A 16527-nucleotide genomic window follows, 5' to 3' on the forward strand; every position below is an offset into this window, starting at 1 on the left:
GCTAGTGGCGGTCATAATAATATTTGCAACTTAAGATATTGGATCATAAACCCAAAATGGCGGATGATAGTGGTCATGACCCTACAACCTCTGGGATATCAGTTAGTTCATTTTATTCTACATGGTATGCAGGTAAAAAAAATATTTTCTCATTAACTATGTTGTAGGGAGTACTTTTATCAAAGTTTTATCAATATAAGTTTTGTACTTTTTTCCCTATGAGTGAAAATGTAGTGGACGTCATGCACCAATGGGTATATTTTCTCTTCTACTACACTCCCCCCCCCCCCCCCCCCCCCCCCCCCCCACCTATCAGTCTGTGGTGTTAAGCTAAGGGTTGCTGGGAGATGTTGAATTTGAGATGTGGATGTTGAAATGTACTTTCTGCGATAACAGGCAGGGCTGAGATAATAGGCAGGACTCTCACTTTCTCACTCACTCACTCACTCACACACACACACACACACACACACACACACACACACACACACACTCACACTGGTACATCCCAGGGGAATTAACAAGCACATTGTAATGTTTAAGCAATGTTGCAAAGTTTTTTGTTATCCAATCGTTTAACAATGTCAAGAAAAGACTCAAATTTACCACAAAATTGCTGTACATTTGGGGTGAAAAGTAGGTCTAATCCATAGACAGTAAAGGTCTAATCCAAAACACCCCTGTGTGTTGGTTACGTCATTGACATGCGACAATAGCGGAAGAGACGTGGCAAAATATGCGAAAATGCCTAACAGCTAGTTCCGTACAACTGGTACATACTGGATAGTGTTTGTATTACGGAGAATTGCCCGGGACCAACGGAGACCCTACATTCCTCTGGTACAGAAAACCAGTATTTTATACCATTATTCCAAATTGTCATATGTCTTTCCTAATATATGCAGTTAGCGTTAGCTATCCAAGGTTGCTAGGGCTGGCTAAATAGCTACAGCTAACAAAGTTATCCTGTGTTTTATGGCATTTGCCTTCATTCTAGAGTAAATATCAATAATATTAACATGATTGGTGTTCATGAATCGCTGTCAGTCATAATGTTTGGACAGACATGACGTAGTTACTATCACGTTTAGTTGAAAGCAATTCTGTAACGTTAGCTAAGTTGTAGGCTATCCCTGTTGCCCCTCCTATAACCTGTCTCACCAGTAATCGAATTGTCTTTGCTTAGCTTTAACGACAGGTCATGGGTCTCTGCAAGTGTCCCAAAAGGAAGGTGACCAACCTATTCTGTTTTGAGCATCGTGTCAACGTCTGTGAACACTGTCTTGTGTCTAATCACAACAAGGTCGGTGAAAGATGCGTTTTAGTAGCCCCTTATAAAGTCAATAATTTGTACCTGGAGGGGATACATAATAACTAACACCCCCCCCCCCCCCCCTCTGTTGTTACTAGTGTATAGTTCAGTCATACCTACAATGGCTACAGGATAGCGACTACAATCCCAACTGCTCTCTGTGCAACAATCCACTCAATGCACAGGACACCGTGAGACTGGTTTGTTATGGTAAGATCAGTGATCATTTATCGATTAATGATAAGTCCTTGGTATTTTCCTGTCATTATTTTTTGCAAATGATCGAGGATTAAAGTAATGCATTATACCTCTTCCAACCAGCTAGAGAGTTTAGCCAAAACCGGTAGGCACACAGGCAGCATCTACTCACATGCATTCACACTAATGAGCACTTAATATGAACACCAAACATTCCATTCAGATATTTTTTAGATTCAATTGTGCTGCAGAAAGATTCAAAATGGGCCTTCATTATTACATCTTCATGGAAAATGCATGGCTATTTTATGTATAGTGCTTGTTTTCTGTAAACTGTACACTGTCGGTCAATGTCTGAATACTTTTGTCTTACACTATTGTCTTCAAGAGAGCCATGAACAGAGCCAATTCCTTTGTAGGCTATCTATGCCTACAATACATTCTTTACCATTGAGAGCTGATTCTGATTATAATAGTAATGATTCAGTTAAATATGATAACATTACATTTGATGCTCTATCTGTGTGTGAGTAGGGTGTTTTTTCTTGCCGGTCTGCAGCTTTTCTTCTCAATTTCAGATTTGTTTCATTGGTCATGTCTGAATGACCTGGCGGCCCGGCTGCCACTGTATACAGCCCCTGCCGGCTATCAGTGCCCCTCCTGTCAAGGTCCGGTGTTCCCACCCTCTAATCTGGCCAGTCCAATTGCAGACACGCTGAGGGAGCAACTCTCTTCTGTCAACTGGGCCAGGGCTGGACTGGGCCTGCCACTGGTAGGCAACAAGAGTGGAGACTCTTTTATTATTAAAACATGCTATTTATATGCTATTAAAAATGTGATGTAAAGTCTTGGATAAATAGTTTTGTACAGCAAAAAAAGCAGAAATGAGCAGAACTTATAAAACATAATTTTCTCTCAACATTCACACCAATGACAATGAGCTCTTGATTCTAAAGTGTAGGTCCAATTTTAAGCATAGATGAGTGATGATTGATGGGTTGTGATTACTTGTGTGCTGTGTTTGTGCTTCTTGTTCAACTCAAGATTGAAGAGGCCCCAGAGACACAAGAGAGCACTACACATGATGTTACAGACTACAGTGACTGGTCCACGTTTGACAGTAAGTGACTTGTGTGTTTTTAGCTTGTTATTTTCTTATGGCCTGTGCTACATTTCTCAAGGTGTTAAAAATGCTCATCTGTTTGTAAGGAGCAAGTGTGAATGTGGCCTTTGAAATATGCTCCTGAAATGGACTAAACAAGCACAGCTACTGTCCAAGCTATTAATGAGCTCCATATCCGGCTGTTACTCACTGGAGTATTGCAAGTAACCAATGCTGCATGTGAGCATTATCCTATTTAATATGCAGAGGGATAATGCGTGCCAAACATAGCACTAAGTCACTGTGCCACTATTGATGTAATTGGAGGAAGGGAGGGAGATTACACAAGCTGTTTTTCTTGTCTGATTAATTGAAGTTCCTGTTAAACCTAAGCTTATTTATGTTTTTAATTACATTTTGTAAACTAAAATCAGCCTCAGGTGTGTAGGTCTTTTTGGATAAAAGGTTTGTTCACACATGGGTGTCCACAGCTACCTCAATAGGTTTGTCTCAGTTGCATCTCAGATTTGTTTGACTGCTCCTTTCCTGCTCATTTAGTAGCACAAGGGCAGCATCTGGTCTGGTTTCTCTGTCTGAAGATGCTCTGTGTCCTTTTCATACTAGCGGCGGCAGTGGAGCCCTCTGTATCCTATGCTGAGACGGTTTATCCCACACACACATACAGCCCTGACCCAACCCCCACCTCGGTCCAGCTAGAGGAAGAAGTAGTCAGTCACAACAATGGAAGACTTACCACAGCGGAGCACTCAGTCGTTAATATGATTGCTGCAACCACCAATGACTCAGTTACGATAAGTTCAGGTAATCTACCCTTTATATCCTGTTGTGACTGTTATTATTTTGATAAATTATAAGCAAATACGTCTCAGTAGCTACTGTAATCCAAACTATATTAGTGTTATGTAGCATCTTGCCTGTAAGAATTTTTGTAAAATATATGAAAAATATGATTTAATTAAAAAAATAATTTAAAATGATTTATGTGTGCTTAGCCTCATCTCCAAGAAAGATATATGACACAAGAGAATCCGGTTCCACTGTGACTCAGATTGACTTTGATGATGATAAGTATCGGCGGCGCCCAACTCTGAGTTGGTTTGCGCAGATTCTCAAGTAAGTCTCTATGTTGAGTAACGCTTTCACATTTTTTGCCTTGTTTTAGAAAGATAATTATGTTCATTGCTGGTCTAAATTTGATGTTTATAGTCACATTGTATAGGCTCCCTAAGACCTGAAACTTAACGTATATTATACATGTGTGTGTGAACAAATATATTTTATTTCTTACCAGGAATCGCACAGGTGGGAAGAGGAAGGCCTTGACTCTGAAGCAGAGGATCTTCTTGCTGCTGGTGTTGGGGGTCATCGGATTCTTCACCCTCATCATCATCATGGCCAAACTGGGTCGCGCCTCTGCAGATTCAGACCCCAACCTAGATCCCATGTTCAACCCCAACATTCGCGTGGGCCCCATGTGACTGCCTCTTCTTTCTCCTCTCCTCTTCCGTTCTGCTCAGCTCAGCCAGACGGTCAGGAGTCAGTCGTGGGCAGCCGTAGGTGTTCTTCCAAGTTCTTTGTTCTTTTTGTGGTGGGACCAGCTGAGCAGCACCCTCTACCCCTGGACTGTACATGGGAATATAAAGCCCGGCCAGGACATGGTGAGAGCACAGCGCTGCCTCCACAGACTTTGCAGACATATTTATCAATGTGTGTACCAATATTTTCCGCAACCTTTTTATTTTTTGCAACACCTTAATGTCTTCACACTACCCCTTGTTGGATTATGTGTGGTGTACACACGGAGATTTAATTTACAGAAGATGATTGGTTTAGCAATGTCTTCTCTGGTCAATATAGTTTAATATATCATATATTTTTCACATGCAGTACTTGTAGACCCCCTTTTAGACTCTCCTTGTGCTGTTGAGCACTATTTTATGCCTATTGAGGTTTGGTCAGTCCCCAACTGACTCACCACATGGGAAAGTACTTGTACACAGCAATATCCATTGCTAAATTGCATTTCCTGTGCACCAACCACAATTAACCAAGGTATTTGGTTTCATGTATAACTTATTTCAGAGTATATGCAACAAACACAATCTTGTTTTGTGTAACCATACACAAGGACATTAAAATAAGACTGAATGGCTTTTATTTGTACTTGCCCCAATGAGTATAAAAAGCCATACATTCGATCTTACTCAGTGATTTAATTTAAATAGTTTTTTTTTTTTTTAAGTTTGCTTATAGAAAAAAACTGGAAATACTCTTAATAGAGCCATCACTATCTAGAGCTAACACTATCTTGCGTTTTTCTTTTTTGATAGTTGGACGTTGAAAATGTATAAACGGTTATTAATTTGTTCCAGCCGATTGGCCCTTCATACATTCAACATATTAAATCATAGATATTTTGCTGTTGTTGCAAAATGTTTCTTTTAGAGGAACAACTCATCTGTACAGTGACAACATTTGTAAAGCAGCTGACCCTCAGCTTACAAGACTGCTTTATTTACATTTCTGACTATTAAATAATGACCTTTATAAATATGAAACCGGTATCAATCCAGAAACATTTTATTTGATCATTTTGACTTGAGCATGGAAAAAGAATGTGTACAGTGCCTTGGGTGTAGATGTTTATTGTGACTGGACAGTGATATCATAGACTTGCATGGATTCAGAGAGTTGACCAGGCAGACTCCACTGCCTATAATAGTCCTCAGAGCCAGTTCGCCTCAGTATTCCTCTGCTCTGAACCTCATCATGATGAACTCATAACCGATCCGTAGGGAAAAAACACCTAGGTTAAGAACTAGGATGGAAAGGAAAAGAGTTGGGTGATTATTTCAGACCCATGTTGCATCATGTGGTAGAAAACTGTAATATATAATTACAGTTAAGATAATAAGAAGTGAGTAATACTTGACTTGGAATGTGAAACTCACAGACTGATGCCAAAGATAAGTAGCCCATTCTGCGATTCCCTGCCTGAAGGGAATACACTGAAGCTAGTAATGCCCAGTAGAACGTCACAACCTGGATAATCTGTACAAGGATAATATGATTATATCAGTATGAATGATAATTATATTGTAGTCTTCTACTAAAACAGAGTACATGTGTGAATTATCATCATGTCTTATCATTACATTACATTTATCATGAATCATAATATCCAGTATGAAAGGTTCTACAGAGTTTTTACCAGTAGACTCTCTGTGTGCTTGTGACTGGGGAAGCGATGGTTTTTAAGATGAAAGTGAAACGCAACATCTGATGCCAGCATGGCCGCCTGGAATAGGCAGAGTAGCACTGACAGAATGTAGAACAGTTTTTTCTTTGTCAGAGTGGTTGACAGTACCCATGTCATAAATATCGATGTCTGCACCTGGAAGCGAAAGCATTGTGGTCAATACCAGAAACCTCACATCCCATATGCCTTAAAATATTATTATCATCATTATTATTAACTTTTTTATTTATTTTTTGATGGTGGTAGTAGTAATAGACAAGCCAAGGATGAATGAGCTTCTGTTTGATGCAATACTATGATAACACCACAAGGATACCCCGTATTCCTTTGTCCTTAAGTGGTAATTTAAAAAAAAACTTTTTATACAAATAATAATATATTCCCAATACTGGGAATACTTATTTTATGATGTGAGGTGACTTCTGATTTTGCCTACCACTGTCATGAAAAAAGGTTAAAAAAAAAAATCACCGCTCATCTGTTGAGGTGCTGGATTAACAAGTAACTCAATAAAAAGTAAAGAAAAATCCGCACACTCAAGTCTTTGCAAACAAGTTTTTTTACTCTACAGTGTATGTGCAAGCTTTCGGTCAGATGACCTTCTTCAGGCAGAGTAAAAACACATTAAGTGAAACAGTGCATGAGGTTACATATAATCATTGATTCATGACACCTGTGTCAGTTTCAGTGCATTCTAGGAATTGTAGTCTTTTACAGAGTCATGACATCCAAAAAAGCATAATGGGAAATGCAGTCCATAGATAGACGATGAAGCTTATCTAAAAACAGGAAACAAAAAACAAATCAATGCAATGTGCACATCAGGCTTCAGCCGTCATAAAAACAAAGCATAAAAAACATTTCATTGTTTATAGGAATACACTCATATCGAAATCCTCATTTAGGCCCAAAGGTTGTAATGTCTCCAAAGTATGGATCCAAAAAAGCTCTTGTTGGCAGAGCTTTCTGTCAACATCACCCCCTCTATGTAAAAATACTTGCTCTATACCTTGGAATCTAAGGGAGGTGATAGGATGTGAACAATCATTAAAATGGCAAGCGACTGGATAATTTTCATATCTCCGTCTAATTGAACTTTTGTGTTCACTTATTCTTTGTTTAAGTGGACGGGTAGTTTTACCAATGTACATTTTATCGCATGGATATTTTAACAAATAAATTACATTTTTTGTATTACATGTAATAACTCCCTTGATTTTAAATGTCTTTCCAGTTAGAGGATGTTTAAATAAATTTGTTTTCTCTGAATTATGTGAAATTGGGCACAATTCCCGCAGGGATAGTTCCCAGGTTTAACTGGGGCTAGCAGTGCCTGTTTAGGGGGAGGCAAAATAGACGCTTTAACAAGTTTGTTGCGTAGGTTAGGGCCTCTTTTATGAACAAAAAGAGGTGGATCCTGAAAGTTTTTGGACAGGGCTGGATCTGTGGCTAAAATGTGCCAATGTTTTTGAATGTTTTTTTTAATGATGTGAGCCTGAGGAGTATAGGTAGTGATACAAGAAACTGAGAAGTGCCTTTCCTTTTTAATACTTTTTTTCAAAAGGTCAGCTCTAGACTTAGAGAGTGCAACATCATACGCTTCATCAACACACTGAGCTGTATAGCCTCTTTCTAGGAAGCGCTGTTTCATTTCTACTGCTTTCTCTTTAAAATCTTCATCAGAGTAGCATAGTCGGCGCAACCTGAAAAATTGACTTTTTGGTAGGCCATTTTTTAAGGCTCTGGGGTGGGCACTCGTAGCTAAAAGGAAGGTATTGCGGTCAGTTTCCTTTTTATACAGTGTAGTAGTAAGGCTACCATTACTTAGCTCAATCCACATGTCTAGAAAAGAAACTCTTAATGGGTCATATTCCAAAGTAAACTTCAAATCAGAATTACAACCATTCAAAAATGAAACAAATGCCCCTAATTCTTCACTTGTACCTTGAAATAGGCAAAAAACATCATCTAGGTATCTGTACCATTTGAGGATTTTTTCACTATAAGGGTTGATATCTGGATTATAGACAAATTTCTGCTCGAAAAATCCAACATACAGATTTGACCTTTTTACCAAACTTTTCTGATTTCTTTTTCTGATGCATTAAGCAACCATGACATCTTTTCAAGAAATGATGCCTCTACATTTGAAAGGGCTGAAACTTATGCCTTTTCACAAGCGGATGCTGAACGAATACTTTTCCCAACAACAAACTCCCTGGAAAATTATCCACTCGCAGCAGAGGAGATGAAAAATAAACTCATCCGACTCAAGATGAAGGAAATACGGCATCAATTACATGGCTACACCTTGAGTGAGTATTGGCGCAACAAACGCATCCCACAAGGCTTGCACATACAAAGGGCACCAACAATTGGAAAAGATTCTAAAGACTTCCTTAAGAAATGGTGTGAAATTCTTAACAAATGTTCCATGGATTTGATGCTACTGATTATTGAGGAGACAACCAAACAAAAAGACTATACTGCAAGACATTAAAAATCATGAAACACTAATGCAAGAGAAACTTGGTGATAATTTTTCTCAAATTCATGATTCAATCAAACAAAACTTTAAAGAACTTTGAAGATGAATTGATGACAACTAAAATTAGAAAGTACAAGAGGGATTCAACTAATTATCAGCTTGGCAAAGTCTACCATTTTCTTCATAAGAAACAGACTCCACAACCTTCAGAGAGCGCTCTTCACTCTGATACGACAACAGCTGAAAGTGATCTTCCAAGTGACTCTGACTCCTCCAAGAGCTACGCCCATCCAGTGGGATATCATCCTCCAAAAAACGGCCAACGAGGAAGAAATAGAAGAAAACGAGGCGCGGGAAGAAACACCGGGGTCATCTGGGGCAGGCCCAACACTCGCCAGTGGGCGAAAGCCCAGTGATAAACCTCTCAGACAAGGTACTAACTACACATCAACTCTCTGTACTTTCTAAAGGATTGAGCTTTGTTCCCACATGTGAAGTAGACACTTTTGAAGTTAAAACAGACTTGTACCATTTTTTCAGAAAAATCAAGTTAAGATATATGTTTGGGGACTGTAAAACACAAAATGAATCCAATCCATCTCCCTTTAAGAAAATAAGTAAATTCAATCCTCTATGTCCAAACCCTTCAATTCAAACCTTCTGCAGAATTGTTGAGGGAGAAATTATGGAGAAATATGAAAAGAATGCCCATCACTCAAACATCAGCCCTGATGAGAAATTGGCTATTCAGGAACTTTCCAGGGACACTGACATCATAATCAAACCGGCAGATAAGGGCGGTGCGATCGTCTTGCAGAACATGACTGATTATAAGAAAGAAGCCTATCGCCAACTTAATGATGATGAATTCTATAAAAAACTTAAGGCAAATCCAACCTCAGACTTTCAGAAGAAGATCACCAATGTTACTGACAATGCTTTGAGAATGCACTGGATATTTAAAGATGAACATTGCTTTTTGAATTGTAAACATCCTGTGACCCCTATGTTTTACATGCTTCCAAAAATTCATAAAAGCCTGGTTAATCCAAAGGGAAGACCTATTGTGGCTAGCAATGACTGTCTGTTAGAACCCTTGTCCAATTTTGTTGATTATTATATCAAGCCATATGTCAGCAAACTTCCTTCTTATGTTAAGGACTCTACTGATGTTATTATCAATAAAATCTCCGAAATAAGTGAGTTACCTGCATACATCTTATTATTAACATTGGATGTGGAAAGATTTTTCGAGCAGAAATTTGTCTATAATCCAGATATCAACCCTTATAGTGAAAAAATCCTCAAATGGTACACATACCTAGATGATGTTTTTTTGCCTATTTCAAGGTACAAGTGAAGAATTAGGGGCATTTGTTTCATTTTTGAATGGTTGTAATTCTGATTTGATGTTTACTTTGGAATATGACCCATTAAGAGTTTCTTTTGTAGACATGTGGATTGAGCTAAGTAATGGTAGCCTTACTACTACACTGTATAAAAAGGAAACTGACCGCAATACCTTCCTTTTAGCTACGAGTGCCCACCCCAGAGCCTTAAAAAATGGCCTACCAAAAAGTCAATTTTTCAGGTTGCGCCGACTATGCTACTCTGATGAAGATTTTAAAGAGAAAGCAGTAGAAATGAAACAGCGCTTCCTAGAAAGAGGCTATACAGCTCAGTGTGTTGATGAAGCGTATGATGTTGCACTCTCTAAGTCTAGAGCTGACCTTTTGAAAAAAAAGTGTTAAAAAGGAAAGGCACTTCTCAGTTTCTTGTATCACTACCTATACTCCTCAGGCTCACATCATTAAAAAAAACATTCAAAAACATTGGCACATTTTAGCCACAGATCCAGCCCTGTCCAAAAACTTTCAGGATCCACCTCTTTTTGTTCATAAAAGAGGCCCTAACCTACGCAACAAACTTGTTAAAGCGTCTATTTTGCCTCCCCCTAAACAGGCACTGCTAGCCCCAGTTAAACCTGGGAACTATCCCTGCGGGAATTGTGCCAAATGTCATAATTCAGAGAAAACAAATTCATTTAAACATCCTCTAACTGGAAAGACATTTAAAATCAAGGGAGTTATTACATGTAGTAATACAAAAAATGTAATTTATTTGTTAAAATGTCCATGCGATAAAATGTACATTGGTAAAACTACCCGTCCACTTAAACAAAGAATAAGTGAACACAAAAGTTCAATTAGACGGAGAGATGAAAATTATCCTGTCGCTTGCCATTTTAATGAAAGTTCACATCTCCTCCCTTAGATTCCAAGGTATAGAGCAAGTATTTTTACAGAGGGGGTGATGCTGACAGAAAGCTCTGCCAACGAGAACTTTTTTGGATCCATACTTTGGAGACATTTCAACCTTTGGGCCTAAATGAGGATTTCGATATGAGTGTATTCCTATAAACAATTAAATGTTTTTTATGCTTTGTTTTTATGACGGCTGAAGCCTGATGTGTACATTGCATTGATTTGTTTCTTGTTTCCTGTTTTTAGATAAGCTTCATCGTCTATCTATGGACTGCATTTCCCATTATGCTTTTTTGGATGTCATGACTCTGTAAAAGACTACAATTCCTAGAATGCACTGAAACTGACACAGGTGTCATGAATCAATGATTATATGTAACCTCATGCACTGTTTCACTTAATGTGTTTTTACTCTGCCTGAAGAAGGTCATCTGACCGAAAGCTTGCACATAGGCTAGAGTAAAAAACCTTGTTTGCAAATACTTGAGTGTGCGGATTTTTCTTTATTATTGAGCCTACCACTGTCATACAAGTTTCAGTTTTTAGGCCTAATTATTTTCTAACAGCAAAAACATACGGCATATTGCCAGCCTGGCTCAATCAGACTAATTCCTATCAGAATCAGAACCTCAAATGTTGTGATCGGGGTACGTTTTGGCTTTCTTCCAGGCTAGCATATGGCAAGGGTTTTATGAATCGTACGTGAACGAGAAAACCTTCACATACATGCTCAAAAAATGAGTCCTCGTCGTCACCTGCAACTGTTTTCTGATAACTCATCTCAGCCTAGGAAATTAAATTAAACGGGTATTATAAATCATATATGAGTAGGCCTACCGAATTTAAACTTCGGGAATATCGATTTTCTGGCTTACCTTTAAATGTTACATCCGAGCATCAAAGCTGAGTTTTGCTCATGGTTGGTTGCAGCTAGGCCTACTTCAATCTATTTTTGGATCATAGGCTATATTGTCCACGTCATAATCACCTCTCGCACCGTGTTGATTTCGTTTCTGTAGACTGGAGTTCTTGAATTTACGACCCCCAAACCCCCCCCCCCCACATACGACAATTAGTGGGGGGCCCAAAAGTTCATAATCCGCTCATGCATACATTGCATTATAGCAAAAAACAAACAAACAAAAAAACTGAGCAATAGACCAGAGCAATTATTTTAGACATTATTTTAATTGTGAGTTTGTTTTTATTTGGTTGGATGTAAGATGGATACACAGTAAGACATTTCACAAATGTATTGATGGGGAGGATACTTTTACCGTATTTAACCACTCACACAGATGACCAATGACATTTCACCTTTTTAGGCTTATGGAATATAAAAATATTGTTATACATGTTTTCTTTGAGTACAGGTAGGCCTATGCATATTGCTGATAATCATAACATTAACACATATTACATGTGACGTGTGTATAAAAATATATATATTTTAAAGAACATAACATGAAAGGCACAACATAGACATTATTATAGGTTTCTAAGATGTTAGTGAAGCATTCTCTGTCCCTTTTTCCCTCGACGCCTCCACGCCTCTGTCAGAATCTTCATACTTACTGCAAGAGCCCTGACACCTACTTTCACTGCATAATGAATCTGGAGGACAAAAAGACAGCATTTGTGATGTAAGCATCACTTTAAATGGAGCATGAGACAAACAAACAAAACACCAATGTGGAATTAAGTGCATTAAGGCCAGCCAATGGATCAACCTACCTGTTGAGACTCTGCCCTACCATATCGTAGCTCAGTGACAAAGTGTTCACAGTTGCCCCGTAGCACACAATAAGGCAACTCCAGGCCCAGAAGGCGGTGGGCATCCCTCATTATGGCACACACGTGCCTCGGCGCATGCTTCTTGTCCAGCAGGTTGTTTACATGGAATCGGTCCTTTCCTACCACCTCGGTCAGCTCCTCTTTCAGCACGGTTGCTTTATCATACATCACGGACATCAATCGGTTTGGACCAGGCCCTGTAATTTCAGCTAAAACAAATGTGAATGGATTAAAATGAGGAAGTAAACAAAGAAAGCAACACATGGAGAATTAAGGGCAGGTGCATGTGGCTATTTTGGTTTCAGTTAATCCTTCTTTCAGTGTTGTTGGTAGTCTCAGACTAAAAATTCGATTCGTCATTGATAATGGTAGAGAGAGAGAAAAACAAGTGAGCTAATCTGCATTGATATGTATACTGACAATATTGTGAAGAGTGCTTACAAGGAGGAGCTAGATGGACTATGTCACCCTCTCCTATGTACAGGGCCCAGTGTTGATAAGTTCCACGGAATATCTCTATCAAGTCTCCGGGTTCTGGCTGACACTAAGAACACAAGATGAAAAAAAAAAGTGCAGATTGCACATGTATCATATATCAAAACTGAAATCTAAATCAATCAATGGGTCAGCTAAAACGATCATTACTTACATAGGCTGGCCCCACTACTCCCGTGCATCGGAACAACATTGCATCCAAGAGAAATCCACCTTGACATCAGTTTCTCCTATATCCAAGTTTCAGATCCTCTGTATAACTGGGTTTCCCTTCTCTCCGGGAGTGACGTCTTGTTAAGTGTTACTTAGAGCAGTTTACAGTATTCATTCAGTCAAACACTCAATCAAGCAATTCCTATGCACATGAGCAATTACACTTCCAAGAAAGCAAGACTAAAGCAACTGTCTAAGAACATGTATGCATCAAAGGTTCTGCTGTAACCTTTGCTGTTGTCCACTTCCAAGTGATTTAAATAGGCTCACTCGTCAATAGGCTCTGGCCATGTAATTGGATTTACGTCAACCATTTTTGCTCCTGAATGAGGGTTTAAGTGCTACAACCATCTGCCAATAGCAAACACTATTAAATCAATTGTCTTAAAGGAAAAAGATGCTAAAACCATTTCTGATTTATTGTGTTCTTTAAAGTGTATCACATACACATTCACTGTTCATGTATTGACAGACTGAGAAGTATGAAAGTGTTTTCGCATTGTTTAATTAAGGCATATTTAATGGTTAAATGCATCCCCTTCATGCAAATATGCTTCAGAAGAATAACTATTACCCAGCCAAATATGCCAGACTGTAGAGGGTAGAGGGTAGCAATTACAGTAGATCATGAGGACATAATGAGGAATGAGAAAGCAGTTCTCTCATGAACCATGGTTTTCAGGAACAAACTAGTACACGTCTATGAAAAAAGGTCAAATGACAACATTCAAAACTAATTTAGTTTATTTTTGTATATTTAAAAAAAATAAAAATAAAAAAAAAAAGCATTCTTCAGTGTTGGTCCCATGACCCTGAACTTGGAGGAAGACAGAACATTCAGGTTTCTTCACAATGAATACTATTATAGACTATAAAAACTTGCACTTATCAGCCACAACATGACTTAAGTTAATAACATTGGCTTGTAACAGTGTATCAGTCAGTGGTTGGGATAAATAAGACAGCAAATGGATATCTTGTTGATTAGTTGGAAGCGGTTGAAAAAGGCAAGCATAAGGATGCGAGTGACTTTGAAAAAGACCAAGCTGACCATGGCTAGACAAATAAAACTGAACCTCTGTTCCCAGTCTGTAGTGCAAAATACCTAGTGGTTCAAGAAAAGAACACAGGTGGAACCAGCTATAGGGTCCTAGATGGCGAAAGGCTCCCGCACACAGTTGCGTGCGTTGCAGTGCTGGATACGCATCCCGTTCACTTTACATGGGCTTACGTCATCAATACTCTTCACTTTACTGGTCAGTGATCATAATGTTATTATGGTTGATCGGTGCAAGTTCACCTGAGGGGTATTTCACAAAACCTAGATAAGGGATTAAACTGGGATTTTTTGGTTATCCTGGATGAATTATGATGGAATTTAGCCTTGACTTGGTTTCACAAAGGAGATGGCACATAAGTTACCATGGGGATTCATTCTCTGCACCTAGCCTGGTCCCGGCCAGAGGGGTATTTCACAAAGGCAGAATTAAGACCTCCAAGATAAGTGATAAAGCGAGGTTTGACATAGCGCTGTCTGGTCATCCTAGCTCTACTCGTTTCACTAATGCCAATCCAGGATGAGTAGGAGCGACTATGTCAAGCCAGGTGTAAGTAAATCAGGATGTGTGCGCGTTCTCGTTTCTGCTCTAAAGTGCCCACGGTTGGAATAAAAAAAGACGCGGAAAATAGTGTCATTCACACAAAGTGAACAACCGCTTTTGATTTAGACTAACAATGAAGTAAATTGGTCCTTTTTGGAATGGGGAATCATGGCTATTTCTGTAAAACAGCAGGAGTAGTCGTGGTAGACCAACTGAATGCAAATTTACGTATGCACCCACGTGTGAGTGCTTCCTTGTCTCGGCACGCAACGTCATTAAGAAAGCGCTTGCCACTGCAAAGAGGCACATAGTATGATATACCTTGCCCAGAGTTGCCCAGTTAGGGGCTCATCATCACTTTTGTCGTCACGTTGTAGTTCGTTTGTAGTCCATGTGGCCTTTCATGTCCAACAGTTTTAATGTGAACTTGGGAATTGCCGTTTTTGTCACTTGAAAGCTGCATATCTTTCTTTCACGAGCGTCTTACACTATATTTTAAGCAACAGTTGTTTGTTTAGGATTAGTGAGTATGTTTTAGCCTTTGTTGTGGCATCCGTGTTGGTCACACATTCACACACTTGCTGTCAGAAAAACAAAGTAGCCATGGGGGCGGTCCTTGTCATTCCGAAGTGCCCTGAATGCAACATAAATCACTTATCTTGGAGCTTAATTCTGCCTTTGTGAAATACCCCTCTGGTGACAGACAATATCATAACAGTGTGGTACTAGTCCTGCAATCCTCCTATACTTAGTAGCTGAGGTGGTCCTTTTCCCAAGTGTCCACGTACCTGTGAAGTAACAGGTAAAACGTTAAGTAAATTTACATAAATAAAATGTACTTATATAAATAAATGTAACACGTTTGTGTCATTTCACAGATAATTAGCTAAATTGAATTTAGCATCTCATTTCATAGGTTGTCTGTATCAAAGGATAAGAACAGACCCACAGAATACATTATCTGTGAGCAGCCTTACAATTGATAATTTGTTGTCCCTCCTTTAGATTACACAAATGGGTACAAATGATCCCATCTGTGCCAATATGAGGAGGATTTGGGGTTAACAATAGATGCAGGACTCAGTGAAGTATATGAATTTACCGAGACAGATTAACACTCGTAAGTAAGACCTCTGAAAAAGACAAACAAATGGGAATTAGGCTTGATGGGCCTTTCCAATCACCATAACTGACAACGTGGTCAGCATTGGGGTATTGAGACTGCTCACGTTAATTGCATGTTGGCACACTTAGTGCAACCAAACTCAGGAAACACAATAAGTATTTCCCAGAGGAATCTCTTCATGCAATGTAAAGCTAAATGCCTATACTTCAATGATAAGGACAGTGTTTTACGTTAGCCAAATGACCTGGCAAAAATTAGCCGGTGAGCTAGGCTAACATCACTAAGTTAACTCTGTAATTGCGACTCTCACTAAATATCCATCCGGTTGGTACCAACGCATCATTACGCACTTAATTATCCAACAATTACTACATATATTACCAAAATTAATACTAGACATGTCATAACGTTAAAGAAATAACGTTACTTACCCTCGCAAGAGAAAGCTTAAAAAGAGCTGCAAAATGTGTATGGACCACGTTAACTTATTGTGTGTCGTCATCAAAAGATGTCCAATCAGTGAAAGACTCACTTTTAACAATTTAAAATAGCCTAAATTTTGCCTACATAGGCGAGATTACGAGGATCACTGAGAAAAATATATATATTTAAGTAATATTAATATTGGTGATTTGCTTTAGGTAGGAAATAAAC

At 38.9% G+C, this 16527-nt stretch overlaps 2 protein-coding genes and 2 long non-coding RNA genes across 5 annotated transcripts; 1 reads left to right on the top strand and 3 right to left on the bottom strand.

Annotated features, from left to right (window-relative positions):
* The first annotated feature begins 716 nt into the window (after window positions 1-716).
* On the top strand, window positions 717-5043 carry zfpl1 (zinc finger protein-like 1). Its single transcript, XM_042092543.1, has 8 exons — window positions 717-840; window positions 1187-1303; window positions 1411-1522; window positions 2089-2282; window positions 2555-2630; window positions 3237-3434; window positions 3626-3746; window positions 3925-5043. Exons 2-8 carry the CDS (start codon window positions 1202-1204, stop codon window positions 4109-4111), a joined length of 990 nt encoding a protein of 329 aa, XP_041948477.1. The 5' UTR covers window positions 717-840; window positions 1187-1201; the 3' UTR covers window positions 4112-5043.
* A 152-nt stretch (window positions 5044-5195) lies between these two features.
* On the bottom strand, window positions 5196-11658 carry LOC121709291. The gene is made up of 5 exons (XR_006031897.1): window positions 11520-11658; window positions 11371-11430; window positions 5845-6027; window positions 5585-5684; window positions 5196-5451 (listed from the first exon to the last, which is right to left on the bottom strand). It is a non-coding gene; the product is annotated as an uncharacterized LOC121709291 (long non-coding RNA).
* A 133-nt stretch (window positions 11659-11791) lies between these two features.
* On the bottom strand, window positions 11792-13853 carry LOC121709276 (phospholipase A and acyltransferase 3-like). 2 transcript variants are annotated; one of them, XM_042092518.1, is made up of 4 exons: window positions 13088-13853; window positions 12880-12982; window positions 12379-12647; window positions 11792-12258 (listed from the first exon to the last, which is right to left on the bottom strand). In XM_042092518.1, the coding sequence occupies exons 1-4, from the start codon at window positions 13124-13126 to the stop codon at window positions 12151-12153; spliced, it is 519 nt and encodes a 172-aa protein (XP_041948452.1). In that variant the 5' UTR covers window positions 13127-13853; the 3' UTR covers window positions 11792-12150. The 2 variants fall into 2 exon arrangements, with proteins under 2 accessions (XP_041948452.1, XP_041948453.1); XM_042092519.1 differs by lacking the exon at window positions 12880-12982.
* Window positions 13854-15322: 1469 nt separating this feature from the next.
* Window positions 15323-16444, bottom strand: LOC121710129. Its single transcript, XR_006032101.1, has 3 exons — window positions 16305-16444; window positions 15850-15880; window positions 15323-15535 (listed from the first exon to the last, which is right to left on the bottom strand). It is a non-coding gene; the product is annotated as an uncharacterized LOC121710129 (long non-coding RNA).
* Window positions 16445-16527: the final 83 nt, after the last annotated feature.

The sequence above is a fragment of the Alosa sapidissima genome, chromosome 5 (assembly GCF_018492685.1).
Source record: "Alosa sapidissima isolate fAloSap1 chromosome 5, fAloSap1.pri, whole genome shotgun sequence".
NCBI classification, from domain to species: domain Eukaryota; kingdom Metazoa; phylum Chordata; class Actinopteri; order Clupeiformes; family Clupeidae; genus Alosa; species Alosa sapidissima.

Excerpts from the sequence above, each read along its gene's own strand:
- LOC121709276 (XM_042092518.1), bottom strand. The coding sequence starts at position 13,126 with ATGTTGTTCCGATGCACGGGAGTAGTGGGGCCAGCCTAT. Across the intron at positions 12,983-13,087 it reads GAGTAGTGGGGCCAGCCTAT|TGTCAGCCAGAACCCGGAGA; the intron begins GTAAGTAATGAT and ends TTGTGTTCTTAG. Across the intron at positions 12,259-12,378 it reads GTAGGGCAGAGTCTCAACAG|ATTCATTATGCAGTGAAAGT; the intron begins GTAGGTTGATCC and ends TTTGTCCTCCAG.
- zfpl1 (XM_042092543.1), top strand. The coding sequence starts at position 1,202 with ATGGGTCTCTGCAAGTGTCCCAAAAGGAAGGTGACCAACCTATTCTGT. Across the intron at positions 1,304-1,410 it reads TTGTGTCTAATCACAACAAG|TGTATAGTTCAGTCATACCT; the intron begins GTCGGTGAAAGA and ends TGTTGTTACTAG. Across the intron at positions 2,283-2,554 it reads CTGGACTGGGCCTGCCACTG|ATTGAAGAGGCCCCAGAGAC; the intron begins GTAGGCAACAAG and ends GTTCAACTCAAG.